Source organism: Camelina sativa, chromosome 12, assembly GCF_000633955.1.
Source record: "Camelina sativa cultivar DH55 chromosome 12, Cs, whole genome shotgun sequence".
NCBI lineage: Eukaryota > Viridiplantae > Streptophyta > Magnoliopsida > Brassicales > Brassicaceae > Camelina > Camelina sativa.
Window position 1 is genome coordinate 5,207,727 of NC_025696.1, and position 14,554 is coordinate 5,222,280.

The following is a 14,554-nucleotide window of genomic DNA, read 5'->3' on the forward strand; positions in this document are numbered from 1 at the left end:
GGGGGGGGGGGGGAAAGGAGCGCAACTAATAAAGTTTTTGATGACGAAACAAAAAAGGTTGAATCTAGTCAGAGAGTAATGAGACAAAAGTGTTCACGCGTTTTAAGCCTTAGCGCGTGTACAATACCGCTTGAGTGTTTATTTGACTCGTGTGATCGGTGTATGTCACGCGCTATTTAAAACGTGAGTTCTGAGTTTTTGTTTATTCCCTCTTTAAAAAAATTTATAGTTTGTGTGGGTATTTTTGTATTTGAATATATAAAAAAGAAAAAAATCAGACACGCAATCCCTGCAAAAGGAATCGACTCAAAAAGCTTTTTTCACCTTTTTCGTATTTTTGCCTTTTTCTCTCTCTCTCTCTCTCTGTCTCTTTTCCGCCGATCTAAAAGGCTCTTTCTTTTTTAAAACCTTTTTTTTTTTAAGTAAGAGTTTTGGAAATTTTAAATTTGAGTCAGATAATCTTGTCACTATTATAATTTTGAGAATTTTTTTTGGTTTACATTATTTATGTTTTATTGAAATAAGTTTAGTTGAAGATATAACTTCACATTCAAGTTTTTTTTTTTTTTATTCATGCTTATAAAAAGTTGATAGAATTAGATTACAAGTTTTGTAGTGAATGATTGCTTCAGACTATTATAGCTTCTCTGTCTTTAAAATGTATATATATCATGTGCCAGTCTTCTTGCTTTTAGATTTGGGAACTGAAAATACAAATCCAAAATGTCACTATCCTTTTGTAACCAACATACTACTAGTCTACTACTACTATAAAACGTTTCTAATCAGGAAAACGAGAATAAGTATTTTCGTTTTTTATTTTACGGACCAAAATAAGTATAAGCAATTTGATACTATAGTATACACTTGAGTTATATACCATATCATAATAACCAATTGCTGCACGACAACTTGACATCCTTTTGGAACAAGGAAAGATAAATTACAAAGATTATTGAATTCTTTTATTGATCTTGTTACCAACTCACCTTGTACCATTATTTGGATAGAAGAATATTTAATGCAGAGACAAGAATGGTAAGGTCATCACATGTGCCGATGTGCTAAGCCGACCCAATAAATTCCGAGACCTATTTAATAACTCTACTCAAATCTTTTTGTGCTAAACTCACTCTTACTTCTTTCTACACCAAACATATTGTCTTTATTTCATTTGTTACCCCTCTCATCTCATCATTGTATTATCCATCCCTACGAAACTTAATGACTACTCTATACTTGTCCAAGATTCAAATATATTCAGAAACCAATAATGCCATAGACCACAAAATACATACATGGGAAATAAAATATTACATATATTCATGTTTCATACAACGATATACGTGTTTTTAATTACTTTGTTATTGATTTACTATGACATCCATCTAATTATATGCTAATACATCCATAAACAACGAATGTAAGGAGGTGATCAATAGGATTTCGGATTACGAAAATCTAGTATTTGTGACACTTGACAATGGAGGACAGGAGGAGAAACAAATCCTTGCAAGTAGTCGAATCAAGTTACTTTTCCATGCGATTTACCATCGTCATGAAATATTGTAGTCGCTGTATAAATCAAAATTAGCTTTACAAATATCGTAATCATTTTTTTATAGAAAGAAGAAAAGGTAGAAAGATAAAATAATTGGGGAAAGAGTAACGCACGCTTTGCCTTTAGGGTTACGCGTTTATCGAGTTCTTCACTCACTTTTTAACCAACTCCTTTGCAGCCTTTTTACACCAAACTTTTCTCTGTTATACTCCTCTCTTGTCCAGTTCCACACCTCTTCTTTCCAACTTTCGAATAATCTCTTTTAATTATTACCCGTAGCCATGATTAAAAAAATATTTAGGAATCCTGCAATTAAAAATAGATATTATTTCAAATGTTCCGCTAACATTGTCACTAATCTTACTATTCATTTAGCTTTGTTCACTTGCAACTTACATATGTATACGAACATATGATTATCTGAACAGCTATATGAATCATATACAAACATTTGATTATCTGAACAGCTATATGAATAAGACTACCTTCTAATTTGTGTTCTCCAAACGCTTGGCGTTACATCATATTTAGCCATATTATCCAATCTAAAGAGCATTCTCTGTTGAATGGTCATATAGCCTCGATAAGCCAAAGTCGCTCAAACCCCTAATCTTTGATCAAGATCAAGCCAAATATCTCGCTCTTGCTCTTAAAGACTGATGAATAGATCTTTGAAGAGACAACGCTTCCGCAGCTTGAACTTAATACTATTAAAACCCTCACACACGAATTTTTATTTTTCATGTACATGAAACATAGTATAAAGTATAAACTATAAAGATTAACTAACCCGCTAAATAGCATAATGTAAACGGATGCGGACTTTATGAATAATCGTCTTCGTAATCAGAATTGGACTATTTTCGAGTTGACCTATTGTTCTGGTTTACATTGCAAACCGAATCAAATGTACCTGTCTACGACCGGGTCTTTGGGTTCTCGGATCCAAAATAATGGTCTCCGAGACAACGGAAATTGTCGTGTAGCGATGGAACAAAAATAATAAAGCTGACGCAAAGAAGAGAATAGTTTTATTGTGGAGAAAAAAAAGTGCTTGTTTGAAAAGAAGTTAAAGAGTTTCAGCTTTCTGCATTTATTACAACTTCACGTACAACTCTTGTCGACCTTCTTGTGTCTGTCTATCTCCATTTTGCCCTTTATCTCTGTCTTTTGAATAATTACTAAAGTGAGCAAATAAAAATCGTACAATACAAATAGTAGTTTTTCTTTTCTAACTTCGTTAAATCGTTGAATGTTCGAGTTTTGTTGTTTCCTTCCAAATTTTACTAGTAATCTTTTTTCACCATAATATTGTAGGCCAATAAAAGATGAGAGGTACCGACTAGTTGTGCAATCAATGCATTCATCATTACAAAAGTTGAATTCTCTTTGACGCGTTAGGGACTCCCCAAAAAGGTCTACCTTTTCCATTTTAAAGGAGCACAAAATTTAAATGCGATTTCTTTTTCCATAAGGTACATGATCATGGGGCAGATGAAAAAGCCTTCGTCAAAGGCTACTTATTAAACATATAGAGACTATCATATGCAGCGCCATTTAGATTTTTCACTTGTCCAAAGTCTTTTTTTCTGATTCATAATTCAAGAAAAAATGAAACATCCGAGCGCTAAAGATGTAGAACATCGGAAGACAAAACTTTCAGCAAGTTAATTTTTATTTTATAATGTTTCTTTTTGTGTAACGTTTTGATTTATATTTCACCAAATTCTATCATATGTTTTGTTGTTTAGTACTATAAAAAATTAATGCCACATGAAGATTGAGCTTGTGGGTTTTGATTTCATGCGATTACCTCTTAAAGCCAAATAGTGCAATCCATTTAGTGTAAAATTATACTTACGACTAAATATAAGATTTATCGACCATCGAAAACATTGATTCCATGGAATCTTTTTATTGTTCAGCTATTTTAGACATTTTGGAGAGTCCATTGGAACACCTAACAAAAACAGTCCCCACATTTACATAGTTAAAGAAAAATAAGCATCACTGTTTTAAACCCAATTGTTCTTCCACTATGGTGACAAACAATACTTATATTTTTCCGACAAAACATTTTTTTTTTATATGAACGTGAACTGAAATTTCATCTTTATTACTACAGTAAGCGATGGAATGCTAACGTTTTAATAAGAGGTGTTGTACTGAAAAAAAGGCTTCAAATGAAAATTAAACCATAAGTTGACGTAAAAAAAAAACGATGATCATAATTCATATAGAAAGGGCCTCTCCATGTAGAAAAATAGTTGATGCTTCAATGATCAGAGGCAAATTAAAATCTGTAATGAAGGATTTATTCAAAAGTTAAACTAATTTGTCATTAAGCTACGAAACCTATTCTTAAATCTCAACTAAACCCATTAAGTTCATTATTGGTAGGGCAGAATCACATCGATGGCTCGCTTTTCTTTCTTATATAATAAATACAAATTCTTAGGTGTACTTTAGGTGATTCAAGTGTCACATGATGCCATACTTATTTCTTTCAAATCATCCTTAATTACATTAACTTTATTTATTTATTCATTTTCTAATGATATGCACTAATCTTTGAAATTACGTAACTTCAACAACATATACAAAACTTGGATGTATGTGCATCCATGCGTAACTAAAATATCAGCATCGTCCGAATTCATGACTCGAGTTGATATACACAAACCACGCTAAATTAGACCCAAAAGTCAGTCTATCGATTAAATATTAATTTGATTTAGGCAATTGTTTAATCGATAATTCGATATAAATATAATAGTTTAGTTCTAACTTCTAAGTAATATAATCCGGATCAAACAAAAATCCCACGTCAAATTTTTGGTCCACTATAGTCTACAATACCCAAATGTTCCAAACAAGGGTAATGCGGGTTTGAGGCTTCAGCTATATTTTTAAAATGCTTAAGTGAGTTGGTTAGGGCTGCTTAGCTTCTTCCTTTGACAGTGAGGTTCGACTACTGGAATCTATAAAATGTAGCATTGGGTTCATATGCCAATGCCGACAGATTTCGTTCCGCTACTTCGAAATGCACGAGTCCATGTGGATTATAGCATGACGTGTAGTACTTTTTTTTTTAGTCCTTGCAATTTAAATTCTTCAAGATGAAGAAATATAAGAATTTTGATTCCGTTCAGAAATAAGGAGTTGAAAATTGATTCTTAAAATATTTGGAATTTGTTTCTTCAACTCGTAAAATCCTTTCTTGGACGCGGTTTCGCGACTTTGACGTTCAGAAAATGTGAATGTATAGTACATGTCTACCTTCTTCCCCTCTTACGTTGACGGTCGACAACTTTTTGCAAGTCGTCCAATTTCCATTTCTGTCATATTCATTTTTTTTCCACTTCAACCTATTTATATCTTCACTATATGCTAATATACTCAATTTAATTAATTTCCATTGAAGAAAGATCCAATTTGAAATTCATATGAAAGCGACCAAATTTTATTTATGACTGGAAAAGGATGCCTAACCAATAACAAATTAACAATAATGAATTTCATTAGCATTTGGATGTATTAAAAAATCCTGGAAATAATTATGTTGGTCCATATAAAAACTAACTTATGTATGAGAGAATTAATAAACTGGATTTGAAGTTTAGTTCCTTTGTATTTACACCTATTAATTAGACCATAAAACCATTAACCAATATGTTGTAATGGGCTTTTGAAAAATTAAGATAACAGTTGTATGGATCCTAAAATTCAACACCTCAGCCCATGCGTGAGTGGACTCCTCAGCCTACTAAACCAATAGAGCAAATCAGGAACCGCACCGGTGTGATTCCAATCAACATATAAATTTCGTTATATATATAATACATCTCTAATTTAGTAAACTAGAGAGTCCGTAGAAGACAACACAAAAGGAGCGAAAACACATAATTCAGGATCAAACCGGTGAAATTTAGCCGCATAATTTAAACATATATGTTTATAACTCTTTATGGTCAAAGTCTCTTGACTTGACTCAAACAACAACAACAACACACAGTTACACTTCATGGCACCCTCCATTACTGTATATACTTGTTTTTACTCAGTTGTTAGTACGTAAAGACTGATACCATCGACAAGTTACTCTTTGTTTCCATAAAATCAAAGCCAAGAAAAGTTTTAAAGAAGCCGGGTAGGTGACGTGAGGAAACAAATGTCGTCGAAATAATATATATGTAACTTTGTAATCCACATAATAATGTATGACTCTAGTCTCTCTCTACTCTCTAGCAAATGAAAAAAAATTTCAAATAAATGGTTATATCATATATGTAACTCACCGGTTATTAGTTAATAAGGCAAGATGCAATAAATGTATAAATGCCTATCTCCTAACCAGAAAAGAAAATGAATATTTTGGACAGCTTCACGATCTAACACACACACACCAACACACCAAGTAGGGCAATAATCATAAATATGCCCATATGTCATACTGGCATAGTCCCACTGCTACATTAATTGTCCCTTTTACCCTTTTTTACTAATCTTGACGTGAGAAGCAGCATTTAATACAATCTTTCTATAAACTTACATATTCGTGTATCAATCAAATTTTGCAGATATTTTTAGTGGCTTCACTTAAAGGTAAGAAATTTTGACCAAAAAAAAAAAAAAAACTTAAAGGTAAGAAATAAATTTGTTCCTTGTCAGTCGCCTTAAAAAATGGTCACAAGAAAAATCAAAGACTTAATAGTGGCAGTTCTGTAAATCCGTGTGCTAAAAAGGGTATTTTTGTTTTCATAAAAAGAAACATTAATTTTCGGGGAAATCTAGACACGTTTAAAAATACGACGAACATCGAAGTACACCAGTTTTGATTTGCTCTGTCTTCGAAAAGTAATCTTTTATAGTAGTAAAAAAAAAACAAAACCAAACTGTCATATCACATTTTATTGAATTAGTCTATTTGTTTTGTCTTCACAATTTTTGTTTTTGGTTTTGTTTCTCGAAGGATTTGATAATGGAGGAGACGCCGAGATCAGTGGGAGAAGCGTCGACGACTAATTTTGTGCCAGCGGAGACACGACCGTCGGCGAAGAAAGATGCGGTGACTATGAAAGGTTGCGGTTTTGCTAACCTTGCGTGGGTTGGTGTAGATAGAGAGGAGCTTCGAGGGAGGTTAGCTATGCCTGAGTATCTCCGTCTCGCTATGAGAGATTGTATCAAGCGGAAAGATTCAACGGCGGTTCCTGATCATTTGCTGTTACTTCCTGGCGGCGCTGCTGCTGAGATGGCTCCTCACGCTCCAATGGTTGTGTTCATTAACCCGAAAAGTGGAGGTCGTCATGGTCCTGTTCTTAAACAGAGGCTTCAACAGTTGATGACCGACGAACAGGTCAATGAGCTCACTTTACTAATTTTGCTGAGCTCAGTTTTTTGAAGAGGATCTTAAAAAATCTAGATTTGGGTTTTAAAGACTGTTGGATTCACTCTGATCTGAGAGCTAACCACATTCTTATTGTTCTGACATGATCAGCTCTTTTGTTTTTTTTTTCTCTCTTTCATTCTGTTTAGGAGAAGTTATTTTTAGACTGTTCTGTCTTAGTTGATGTTCTTTGGTAGTGAAGGTTATAAATTTTCTTATCATGCAATGGTGGAAACTTTATTTCTTGGATCGTTGTAGGCAAATCTATGTTGTTGTTTGAAGGGTGACATAGTTTGGAGTTTTGTGAAGTTATTTTATGTGTGTGTTTTTGGTACTTGGTACTTAGTTTGTGATAGCTCATGTTGGATTTGTAATTTTACAGGTATTTGATCTCACAGAAGTGAAGCCTCATGAATTTGTACGGTATGGTTTGGCATGCTTGGAGACATTGGCAGCCAAAGGAGATGAGTGTGCAAGAGAATGCAGAGAAAAGATGCGGATCATGGTGAGTATATATATATACACTTACTTCCACATCATGAATGCTTTACGTTTAGCAATAAGGATTAGATTTGCTAAGTTAGTGGCAATGGTGATTGATGATGATGATAGGTAGCAGGTGGTGATGGTACTGTTGGTTGGGTTCTTGGATGTCTTGGTGAGCTTCACAATGACGGTAAATCACATATTCCTCCCGTTGGAGTTATCCCTCTTGGTACAGGAAATGACCTATCCAGGAGTTTTAGTTGGGGTGGTTCATTCCCTTTTGCTTGGAGATCTGCTATGAAAAGAACATTACATCGAGCAACTTTGGGTACCGTTTCTCGATTAGATAGCTGGAAGATTGTTGTGTCGATGCCATCTGGGGAAGTCGTTGATCCTCCTTATTCTTTGAAGCCTACAACAGAGGAAACTGCACTTGATCAGGCTTTGGATGCTGATAAAGATGTACCTCCTAAAGCAAAGTCCTATGAAGGAGTGTTCTACAACTACTTTAGCATAGGTTTGTAACTTTTATCTTTTCATATGCTTAACAAGTTTCTACGTATTAGTAGTCCTTTTTTGGTAATTTGTTGTTTTCTTTTCTCGTGTTGTCAAGGTATGGATGCTCAAGTTGCATATGGATTCCACCATCTTCGCAATGAGAAACCATACCTAGCTCAAGGCCCTGTTACAAATAAGGTTGCTATACATCAGAATCTTCATTCTTGTCTATGTTGCTGTAATTAGTTGTTTTTTTTCCGGTTTTGTAATGAGATTATGAATCACACACTAGTTTCGGTTTTGCAGCTTATTTATTCAAGTTACAGTTGCACTCAGGGTTGGTTTTGCACGCCTTGTGTCAGCAATCCTAGTTTAAGGTTAGAGCATTTCCATTTTTCAGTGAAGAGAGTAAAAGCCTTTTTGTTTTCCATGTTCTACTAAAACTTCTATCCCTTAAGTTGACATGTTGTGGTAAGATGAATTTGCAGGGGACTTAGAAACATTATGAAAATACACATTAAAAAAGCAAATTGCTCCGAATGGGAAGAGATCCATGTTCCTAAAAGGTAATTTATAAACTAATCTTAATCATTGGTTAAAAACTAAAGCATGGCTTCACTTACAAGTTACAAATCTCTTTGGTTTGGTTTTGTATCAGCGTGAGATCGATCGTGGTATTGAATCTTTACAACTACGGAAGTGGAAGACATCCATGGGGTAATCTCAGACCAAAATATTTAGAGAAGGTAACGTTTTTATTCATAACACTAACCTTTAGTTATATATCTTCTCCACAAGCTTTTAACAAGAATGGTTTTTTATAACAGAGAGGATTTGTGGAGGCTCATTGTGACGACGGACTTATAGAGATATTTGGTTTAAAGCAAGGTTGGCATGCTTCATTTGTAATGGCTGAAATCATCTCAGCTAAGCACATTGCTCAGGTATTTAAGAAAAAACCACTCAACAACAGTTTCTCTCTAAAATAACCGGTTCAACCTCGGTTTTGTTGATCTTTAATTGTTGATTTAGGCGGCTGCGATTAGATTTGAACTAAGAGGAGGTGATTGGAAAAATGCCTTCTTGCAAATGGATGGTGAGCCATGGAAACAACCGATGAAGAGTGATTATTCGACTTTCGTTGAGATCAAAAAGGTTCCTTTTCAATCGTTGATGATCAACGGTGAATGATCATGAAAAAAAAAAAGAGAAAAAAAGAAGCATATGATTCTTTTTAGTATTTCTTTGGTCGATCAATTAGTGATCCTTTGTTCAGCTTTATGATGCTGTTCTTGTTGTTGTGTTGTTATGTGCTAGTGAAGCATTTAACTTTGTGTATTTATGTATTGAAAAGATGATAATTTATGATAAAGTTTCAGTATTTCTTCTTTGTATACAATTAAGATTCAAAAGGAATCATTTGAATGTGTTGAGAAAATTTCTTGTCTTTGAAATCTTGTAAATTTTTTTCTGGCAGATACTATGGGGTCTAACCAGTTAAATTAAATATTCATGGGGGGAAATTGAAAAAGGAGAGAAATTTTGAGGGTTAAGAAGCTAAATATATCAAAGTTGAAAAGTGAGAACTTTTTGTTTCTTCTCTCTATCGGTAGGAAGAGAAAAAAAAATCAGATTTTGCAAAAAAGAAAATTTAGGGTTTAAGAAATCTTTCTTCAGTGAGTTTCGAGCTTCGTTCCAACTTCAGCAGCCATGGCGAGCACCAAAGTTCAGAGGATTATGACTCAACCTATTGTAAACTTTCTCGATTTGATACTCTCTTTTTTTGTTTTTTGTGTTCTTGTCTCTAAATCTCGCTCTGTGTTTAGTTTAACTAACTCTTTTACTTTATGATTTCAGAATCTGATCTTCAGGTTTCTCCAAAGTGTAAGTGTTAATACGATTACTCTCATTAGTTTTGTTGTTGTTACTCGTTCTCTGTTTGGGAAAACCATCGATGTGTTTACTTATAGAGAGTCTGGTTTGCTTTATAATGCAGAAAGCTCGGATTCAGATTTGGCTTTTTGAGCAGAAAGATTTGAGGATTGAGGGACGTATTACTGTAAGTCTCAATATCCTCTTTCGGGAATAGCTTAAAAATTGAAGCTTTTGGCTTTGTTGATAGTCTAAAACTATAAAATTTGGCATGCTTTGTGTTTACATTATCACTAGTGTGATCTAAGGTAGACTTTTTATGTGATATGTAACATTTGGAATTTGTCATGATGTCGTTTCTATTTCTTTTTCGAACTTTCATTGGTACCACTGATTTAGTGTCACGATGGAGCTAGATTGTTTATACATTGTCTGATATTTGTAAGATAGCAATTAGTTCTTCCCTACTCTGCAGGGTTTTGATGAGTACATGAATTTGGTGCTGGATGAAGCTGAAGAGGTAAGCATCAAGAAGAAGACCAGAAAACCACTTGGTGAGTTGATTGTGACTCTTTGAAACCCTTCTTCTACAAGATTCCGGTTTGCATTTCTTACATGGTTTTCGTAATGGTTGATGCTAACTTGCATATATACTGGATTTCAGGAAGGATTTTGCTTAAAGGAGACAACATAACTCTGATGATGAACGCGTAAGTATCATTTATCCTCTCATTTGTTTCCCATTCCTTTCAAGTCTCAATTCTGCTCTCCCTGGATGTAAAGATATGTAACTCAATCAATCTTATATCTTATTACAGGGGAAAGTGATGTCTGTTGCAATGGAGGAATGATCTAACTATATCGGATGGTTTAAGAGTTCTTGTTTCCTCTCTTGTTTCCTTTGGGAATAGTTGTCTTTTTGCTTACTGTCATATTGAAAAAATTCATTTGCAAAACCTTTCATGAGAAAAAAAAAAAGTTTCTTACATAGAAAACTCAAATCCAAGAATATCGTAGTTGTTAACCAATGTCTAACATACTTTTGTTTAGATCATAAGCTAATAATTTGCTGTCCAAAATCTGATAGTTAAATAATTTGTTAAGTCTTATTAGCCAAAAGAATCCTCGCATATAAACACACATAAGAAAATGTCGGACAACATGAGTTATGTTATTTTACCGATCTCTCGTTAAACTTGGAACCAATAAAAAAATAACATTGTATACAAAAATAAAGAGTTAAAACGCAAGAACAGCCTCTTTACGCATGAGTTTTTGACATATACAAATGGATCAAACTCAATAAGGCTTCCTACCAAGAAAATTCCCCGGGGGATCGTAATTGCAAGCCAAGAACACGCCTCCCCCGCCATTGCAGATCACGTGAGCGCAGCCAATCCTTTGTGTGTTCTTCCATACAATTTGTGTGTAATGGCCACACATCTCGGCTTTGCAAGAGTTAGATCTATAGTTATAGCTCCTTGCTTCAGACAACCATCCATAGGCGGCTTGAGCTGGACTCCAACTCTTGCCTGACCCCCAAAAGAGATTCTCACCATAGGGTCCATTGGAATGGATCAAGGCGCAGTCACGGCGTCTCTGGTTAGCCCACCATTGCGCGTAACGTGCCAATTTAGCGTCCCATTTTAGCGGTTTGAGCCTTAAACGAGCTCTTACTGCGTTTTGTGGACCCATGAACTGTTGTTGGTAGGTTGCGCAATGACAACATGTTACAAGAAGTATGAGAGTCGTGATTATAACCGAAACACCACTAATGTGTTTTGGAGGAGCCATCTCGGGTGAGGCTTGAACTAATGGTCTCTGGCTTGGTTTTATATATAAGCTTAAAATCGTTAAGAGAATTTTGTTTGTACGATTTTTAAAATATTATAAGGGGGAAAGTGTCAACTCTATGATTAAGTGGTGTACATGTTCGATTATGATAGCCACATTTGAATTTGTTTTGAATTCTTAGATTTCGTGAATAATTAAGTATGTATTATAGTAATTTTATATGAGTTTAACGTATAGTTTATGCATAGTAGGTATATTAATATTATAGATTGGCCACCCGAAAAAAGTCTTGGGGTAAGAAGATTTACAATAAAGAACCTTTCGTTAATAGTATAATACAGTATAAGATAAGTATATTTTTTTTGGAACTAAGTCAGCCAGCAGTAGTTGGATATCGATGTTTCATCTTCTTTATTATCTACTTACATTATTGAACCAAAATTAACTTTTTGAAAGAATATATAGTCTAAGTAAAACCACATGTAGCATGACATTATGTAGCATTTTATGCAGAGAAAGTCAAGAAAGGCTATCCAAGCCAGTTATTATTAATGTAAAAGTAGCAAAAGAGAGTTTGTTGCAGAGAACTATACAGTTTTTGGTTGATCAGGGACACTATGCAAGAGCTTCGGCGATGGTGGAACGGTGAGACAATTGCTGTTCGTAGAGGTCACGGAAAATACGGTATTTGGCGTCGTGATACTTCTTAATCTTAGGGTCTGATGATGGATGGACCACCTGAAATCCATCACAAGCGGTCAGCATAACCAACATGATCGATGTATATAATGAGTAATGAAGTTAGAAAAGCATATTACTTGTCCAGCTGCGTTAAGAGCTTTCATGGCATCATGGAGACTAGGATAGTTCTTGCAAGCAACTGCTCCAAGAATTGCTGCTCCTAAGAGAACAGACTCGCTTTCTCGTGGAAGAATAATTGGACAACCTGCCAATAGACCAATCCAGTAAGATTACTCCTAGTCCTTGATTTTTTACTGATTAGAATATAGAAGAGGAATAATGAGTGTGGCTAGTGATATACCAACTATATCAGCATGTTCTTGGATGAACAATGGGTTCTTTGAAAGGCCGCCACAAGCAAGCAGTGTATCAATCTAACACCAAATGCAGAGACAGAGAAATATGAGAGATGCCTTGTACTGTTTCTATAGAGCAATGTGTGAAGAAATGCAAAGAAATCTTACTTTGTGACCATGCGCATTGCAATGCTCTACAATATGACGTGTACCATATGCGATTCCCTGTATTGTGGCGAGGTATAGTAGAGCCAACTGCTTCTCGGATGTGTCAAGAGTCATTCCGAATATGACTCCTTTCGAATTTGGGTCAGCAACAGGAGATCTGTAACACAGCTTTGAATCAATTTTAACTCAAGAGGGAAGAAACAGAGCAGCATCTCTCTGTTTTAGTTACCTGTTTCCGTGAAAGTCGGGAAGGATATGCATGTCTGAGGTAAGGGCAGCTATAAATGGTGAACTTGTATCTTCAGCCATAGTCTTCAAAATGTTCTTCAGCAGTTCAAACACAGAAACTTCTGCAAGAGACCAAGACAAAAGCACTCAACCAATGTCATGTCAACATAAGTGAAAATAAGGGGAAATAGTCAAAAATATCAGATTTGGTTTGTTACTCTGGGAAGCAGCACGATTGGCAAGACGAGGAGAAGCAACATGATTTTCGATGATGTGATCAAGTAAAGCTCCAGTGGCACTTTGTCCTCCTTCTGTAAGCCAATACTCCGGAACCATTGCTGCAACAGTTTTGGTGAAACAAGAGTGAGATTATATATATCAAAAAGAAAGAATACAGATCAAATGTGTATGTACCTGACCAAAAAGGCCCCCACACGCCAGGGATAAATAGCTTTTCACGGGAAACAGCCATATGGCAAGTTGATGTTCCACATACCAAGACCATTCGAGAGCATAAAGTATCCACATCTGAATCTGAAAACGCTAATCCTTAGGGACTGATACATCACATTACGCTATACTAATATAGCAAAGTATGTTTACCTTTGGTCAAGGAGTCCGAATCTGATTTACTTTCCATTACTCCAACACCACCGGCATGAGCATCAATGAGTGAAGTCCCAACAGGAGTTCCAGCCAACAGGCCCAGTTCCTGTGAATAATGAAAAAAAGAAGGATGAGAGCCGGTAAATAGTAACAGAATGAATACATAGACCAAAGAAGTAGGCATACTCTAAGACCTACATAACAAATAAAGTGCTTGCTCTCGTATCTAAACACCTCTATTGTCTTAAATTATCAGAGGTTTCTCAGTCAAAAACTTACCTTAGCAGCGGATGCAGTTAGACCATTACCCAGTGGATGTCCCGGAAAAGCTACACTTCGTCCTATATAACAATAGAGATAACATTGTTACAAGGTAAAAGTAGAGATTTCACAGTTCCTCTAAGAGCCTTTCTTAACAGCTAAAGCAAACAAAAAAATAAATAAGCATACCGATCTTAGCATGGTGACCATCTACCAAATCGCCTAAACCAATTTCTTCCCAGAACTCATCATCCCATCCACACGCTTCCATATCACGAGAAGCCTTCTCACCCATCTGGTGCATGTGTGCATGGCCAAGATAAGTCCATTTGCACACTGTTGTGCACAAACTACGTGTATCATCTCCAGTAGCTCTAGCAGGAAACAAAAAGAATCAGAGACCGCAAAGACAAATATGAGGGATCAAAAAGGCTTGGTGGCGTGGCGCACCTGTAAGATAGCCAATCACTCAAGTCCATCCACTTATAAACCATTGACCAAGACTCCTTAAGATTTTCTTTCACCCATAGAAGCTGCAAAAGGAGAACTCTTTTGTGTTATTGCCATCACACAAACTACTCTGAATCAAGAAATATTTATTAACCTATACCTTTGGTGGCTCCATTTCAGGAGAAACACCGCCACCACAATACTGCA

The 14,554-nt window shown here is 35.4% G+C and overlaps 4 protein-coding genes across 4 annotated transcripts in view; 2 read left to right on the forward strand and 2 right to left on the reverse strand.

Moving 5' to 3' along the window:
* Nucleotides 6,399-9,369, forward strand: LOC104730282 (diacylglycerol kinase 7). The gene is made up of 10 exons (XM_019233410.1): nt 6,399-6,418; nt 6,534-6,917; nt 7,330-7,452; nt 7,560-7,950; nt 8,047-8,129; nt 8,238-8,308; nt 8,420-8,497; nt 8,590-8,677; nt 8,759-8,875; nt 8,964-9,369. The coding sequence occupies exons 2-10, from the start codon at nt 6,543-6,545 to the stop codon at nt 9,120-9,122; spliced, it is 1,485 nt and encodes a 494-aa protein (XP_019088955.1). The 5' UTR covers nt 6,399-6,418; nt 6,534-6,542; the 3' UTR covers nt 9,123-9,369.
* Nucleotides 9,547-10,789, forward strand: LOC104730283 (small nuclear ribonucleoprotein E). Its single transcript, XM_010449432.2, has 6 exons — nt 9,547-9,683; nt 9,789-9,815; nt 9,928-9,990; nt 10,279-10,357; nt 10,468-10,513; nt 10,622-10,789. The coding sequence occupies exons 1-6, from the start codon at nt 9,642-9,644 to the stop codon at nt 10,629-10,631; spliced, it is 267 nt and encodes an 88-aa protein (XP_010447734.1). The 5' UTR covers nt 9,547-9,641; the 3' UTR covers nt 10,632-10,789.
* Nucleotides 10,926-11,605, reverse strand: LOC104730284 (pathogenesis-related protein PR-1-like). The gene has a single exon (XM_010449434.2). It carries the CDS (start codon nt 11,595-11,597, stop codon nt 11,103-11,105), a length of 495 nt encoding a protein of 164 aa, XP_010447736.1. The 5' UTR covers nt 11,598-11,605; the 3' UTR covers nt 10,926-11,102.
* The window catches only part of LOC104717167 (FGGY carbohydrate kinase domain-containing protein), a gene marked incomplete in the record, with an annotated part of 3,336 nt that continues 820 nt past the window's right edge, over nt 12,039-14,554 (reverse strand). Inside the window, 12 exon segments of the mRNA XM_010449435.2 lie at nt 12,039-12,335; nt 12,416-12,543; nt 12,640-12,712; nt 12,803-12,959; nt 13,032-13,152; nt 13,249-13,368; nt 13,445-13,564; nt 13,634-13,742; nt 13,916-13,977; nt 14,087-14,271; nt 14,348-14,430; nt 14,508-14,554. Coding sequence (XP_010447737.1) covers nt 12,213-12,335; nt 12,416-12,543; nt 12,640-12,712; nt 12,803-12,959; nt 13,032-13,152; nt 13,249-13,368; nt 13,445-13,564; nt 13,634-13,742; nt 13,916-13,977; nt 14,087-14,271; nt 14,348-14,430; nt 14,508-14,554 — 1,328 coding nt within the window.